Source organism: Sciurus carolinensis, chromosome 10 (genome assembly GCF_902686445.1).
Source record: "Sciurus carolinensis chromosome 10, mSciCar1.2, whole genome shotgun sequence".
NCBI classification, from domain to species: Eukaryota; Metazoa; Chordata; class Mammalia; order Rodentia; family Sciuridae; genus Sciurus; species Sciurus carolinensis.
Window position 1 is genome coordinate 53,764,910 of NC_062222.1, and position 4,911 is coordinate 53,769,820.

General features: G+C 40.7%; 1 protein-coding gene across 1 annotated transcript; it reads right to left on the reverse strand.

Moving 5' to 3' along the window:
* Positions 1 to 1,198: 1,198 nt before the first annotated feature.
* On the reverse strand, positions 1,199 to 2,095 carry LOC124994195 (phosphatidylinositol N-acetylglucosaminyltransferase subunit C-like). The gene has a single exon (XM_047565998.1). It carries the CDS (start codon positions 2,093 to 2,095, stop codon positions 1,199 to 1,201), a length of 897 nt encoding a protein of 298 aa, XP_047421954.1.
* Positions 2,096 to 4,911: the final 2,816 nt, after the last annotated feature.

Consider the following 4,911-nt stretch of genomic DNA (forward strand, 5'->3'; position numbering starts at 1 on the left):
CTGGTGCATAAATGGTTTGCCAGAGGTCTGCCAGCACTGCAAAATCTAGGAAAGAGAAATTTGTTTTAACAGTTCCCTTTCTTCCCCACACTGCTCCACCACTGCAAAAACAAGTAGAACAAAACAACAAAAAAACCCAAATTCCACGTCAGTTAGTGATTTACCTCCACAGGGATTAAACAATGCTGAGCAGAGACTGAACTCAGGGGAGTAATGCATGTAGCTGTCACCGTGAGGCCATTGCCATTTTTAAGTCTGGCCCAGACATGCTGTTCAATTAAAGAAGTACTAAATCCAGGGATTTGGAACTGGAGATCTAATTATGGAACATAATTACTTGTGGGCCTGTGACATGCCTGAAGCCAGAGTGAGGGAGCAGGTCAGCACCCTGGGCACTGACCTGTGCTTCAGGGCTTGCTGTGACCTCTTATCTGAGGAGCTCTCTTCAAATAAATCCTCCCTACAAATGTCTACTAGTTTCCATTCGGGAAGGAAGCTAACGGTGAATATGTAATTCTTGAAAAGTTCCTTTGGAATTTGCAGCTTGGTGTCTCATAACTCAATTTTATATCTGGTATCTTTTCTTGAGGTTTTACTTGTAGTTTCCAGTTCAACATTCTAGTTTCTAGTGTGTGTGTGTGTGTGTGTGTGTGTGTGTGTAGAGAAAAAGGGAGAATCAGGAGGTTTGATGATTATTATTTCTTTTAATACTTAACTTCATTTTCTTAATTTTTTTCTATTAATCATATATTACCTTTACAACACGAAAGCCTGAAGTTTTCACAAAACTAACAAGGCAGTCAACCTATGAAATCTTTTTTTAAGAATTTTATTTGTTCTTTCTTAGATATACTTAAATAATTTGATTTATATTCTGATATTCTTTTCTCCCTCCCCTCCCCTTCTCCTCCTTCTCCTTCTTTTGTGTGTGTGTGTGTGTGTGTGTGTGTGTGTGTTACTTTGTAAACGGAGACCACATAACTTCATAGGTTACAGTGAATAACAGATGAGAGGCAGTAATTCAAGAGGGCACCAGAAAGCACCTTCACCACCCAAGCCTTTGGTTAATTTTTTCTTCTGATCTTTGTTCTCTCATGCACATCAGCCTGCTGCTTCCAGAATGGACTCTGCTTCAGATTTTATGCTGGTTAGGATGCCAGTCTATCACTTGCCTTAATAATGTAATGGGGTCCCTAACTTAGCTGAGGAACCTGGACAAGTCTTCTTTGATTTCAGCTTCATCCCAAGGTCCATGAATGTTTTCTTTAAAAAGCTGCAGACGAATGAGGTAGAAAGGGCAGAGAAATGAGATGGAAACCAGCAGAAGGGCAAAGAGTATGGCTCCCACAGCACTGATGGACAGCAGGCCTCCCAAGGCTGAAAAGGCAAAAAGCAGTGTGACCCCCACGTAGCTGCGGGGAGTACTGGCCTTCAGTTTCTTCTGTAACATGGGCCACAGAGCAAAAATCTGGATGGCAAATGTCACCATGATGAAGGCATGCAGGGACCGAGGAAGACGTGAGGCCAGGCAGACAGAAGCAAAGATGGCCATGTTCAAGGACAGTGTGCTGGATACAATGGCAGCATTGGCCCCATAGTCAAAGAAGATGAGGTGGCCCAGTAGCATCAGGACCGACATGGCATAGATGGTGTCAGTGCTGACGGACTCCGTCAGGGTCTTCAGCACTGGTGAAAAACCGTAAGTAAAAGCAATGAAGACCAGCGCGCTCTTCAGGTCAGCCCACCGGGTCCGCCCGCTCTTCCTCCTCCCTTGGCCTCCATCAATGAGATCGAACAGAACGTAACCCATCAGTGAAGATGCCAGGCCAGTGCCAAAGAGCCAGTGCGGGGCCAGAAGACCCTGGTCCATATACCACCAGATGACCACGAAAACACAGACGCTGCACAGCTGTTGTATCACCACACTGGACTCAAAGACCACAGCCCAGTATTGGTATTTGCGGGCGTAGATGTTTTTCCGGAGCTCTTCCAGGAACCGCGGGTCCACGTAGTTATCAGGGAAGGGCTGTCGCTCGTACAGGACCTTCTGCCACTTGGCCGCCTTGCTGCTAGTTACAGGTTGGGCGCACGTCATCTTATCCTCTCCCTTAAGCTCAGGCCAGTTCAGTCGCCCTCCAAGAAGTGCATATGTTTCTCTTTCTTTAATGAAATTTTGAACTAAGACTGCTCTGGAAATTGTGTTATCTACCGACCTTTTCTTGTTTTCAAAGGCAGCAACTGACGCTAGGCCCGCAATAGTTGAGTTTGTTCTCCTGCCAGAGGCAGATGGGCACAAATTCCTGCCCCTGAGTTCCTAGGGATGAGAGGCCAGGCCGTTGGCCGCCAACCGCCCACTGGCTTCCCCTTCCAGGGCCTTCTTCTTCTTCTTCGTACTTGCGATCCTCCTGCCTCAGCCTCCCAAGTAGCCAGGATTACAGGCGTGCGCCACTGGGTCTCGCTTCCTTCTGATATTTCTTCTAATAAACCATTTTAAAAGAATGCCTGCTAATTTGCTAAGATTACTTGAGGGAAAAATAAAAAAAAGATCCATTTACCTTACAACTATTTCCTTAATGTTTCAATTATAAAATATGAAGGTTAAGGAGAAGCTGAGCATGGTGGCACACACCTATAATCCCAACAACTTGGAAGGCTCAGGCAGGAGGATTGCAAGTTCAAGGACAGCCTCAGAAATTTGGCAAGGCTCTGTCTCAAAATAAAAATAATAAAAAGTACTGGGATATGGCTCAGTGGTAAAGCACTTCTGGGTTCAATCCACGATATAAAAAGTAGAGAAAATAAAAGGTTTAATATATTTTAACTTAAAAAAATGTTCAGGTAACATTTACTGAATACCTCTGATGAGATTATATTATTAACACATTTAATGCTCACAATAATTCCCAAAGCAAAGAAAATTTTATTCCCATTTTTAAAGATTAAGGAATCATGAGGATCCTAGTCTCCAAGGTTGTAGGAGGTAGATTCCTATTGAAGTTAAACTGATACTCTAGGTGAGTTCCTCTGCCCCACCAAATAGTATTACATTTTGTTAAACATTATGTGATAGCTGTGATGGCTGCTATGTATGTGTATGTGTGGTAGATAATTTTAATGGCTAGGCCATTGTACCAAGATATTTGGTCAAATATTATTCTAAGTGTTTCTGTGAAGGTATATTTTAGATGAGATTAACATTTAAATTTGTAGGCTTTGAGTAAATCTGACTATGTTCCATAATGTAAATGGGCCTTATCTAATCAGTTGAAGGTCTTCAAAGAAAAAGTACTAATCCCCCAATTCCCTACTCCTCCTACCCTCTGAAGGGAAGAGAATTTTGTGCATGGACAGCTTTAGACTCCAACCATAGCTCTTCTCTGGGTCTTTAGCCTGCTGCCCTATGCTGCAGAATTTCAACCTGCCAGCCCCCCAGTTGTGTGAGCTATTATTTGAAACTATTCTTTCTTCTTTCTTTCTCCATATCCTATTGGTTCTGTTCCTCTGGGGAGCTCTAATAAAATACCATACAATTTTCTTCTTGTAGAACTTTTACTTGGCTTCTTAAAATAAAACTCCATTTTGGTTAATGTTTCTGCCTCTTTGTATCCCCTTGGATACAAATTCTTAGGAAAGAATTGCCCAATATGCAATGTGAGAGAAGATGGTTAAAGGAACTCAAGAAGTTCAACTGTTTGCCTAGTCATTTGTTAAATAATTGAGACTTTCAGAACATCTAAATAGGTAAATGAAATGGGATGATAGGACTTGAATAAGACCAACAGAAAGCAAAGAGTTGTGGTGAACGTAACAAAAAACAAAAAATAAAACAAAACAAAACAAAAACCCAAACCCATGCCCCAAACAAAAACAAAAACAAAAACAAAACAAAACAAAAAACCCCAACAAACTCGCCAACCAACCAACCAACCAACCAACCAAATAAAAAGAAAACCTTGTATGGGTTGGAAGGTTTTTTAAAAAACATCTTGAACTCTGTTAATCAGTGGAATACTATTTGTATTTCTAGTATGCATTCCTCCTATTTTCATCTGAATGTACTGCTGACAGCCTGGTTTCAATGTTTCTGAGCAAGTTCAATGGCATTCTTCCCTTCGAACATGCAGTCAATGTGATCCCTTCTCAGTCAGCCCTACTCACAGAGCAGACTGCTTTTCTAGGCTGCGTTCTTTTAAATTCTTCCTTTAGTGTCCCTATGGCAATCTCACTTAAAACTCCACAACTTTTCTCATTGTCTGATCTAGCAATATTGGAAAAGAGTTGCAATTATTTGACAATAAAAGATACATATATTAAAGGAGATCAATACTTCTGCAGCTTAAGGAGAATCACAATTCAACATTCTTCCAGCCGGATCAATTAGTTTAACAACCTTCACCAAAGGAACCTGGGATAACCACACAGGGAGTCCTCACTTGCTACCCATTAAGCAAACCCTCAAGGAAAGGGAAAAAATTTGCAGTAGGGAAGCAAGATTCCTTATAACATGAAAATATTTACTAATGAAATTGTGCTTACAAAATTAACCTCCAACTATGTTTCTTTTCCTGTTAAAATCACTGAGGATTTTATAACTTCACACCTTTTTCATCAGCTCCTTACTCATTTTGGATGCCACAATAAAATGCAAATCAATTGCAAAGTGAAATTTCAAATTCTGTAAAAAACGTAGGATTGCATGCAATTGTTGAGCACAAAGTTGAAGAAATTTTCAACATTATAGTGAAAATAAACAAGAACAACAACAACAAAAGAACATTTGGCACAATTAAATCAGTTAACAATAGAAGATGACAAGTATCTACCCAGATGAAGTAACAGTACTTCAAAAAAGTTTGATTTGCACATCAAAAGATTAAGACATGTACTCCGAGAAACTGATGAAACACTCAT

Coding starts and splice junctions, on each gene's coding strand:
- LOC124994195 (XM_047565998.1), bottom strand. CDS start 2,095: ATGACGTGCGCCCAACCTGTAACTAGCAGCAAGGCGGCCAAGTGGCAG.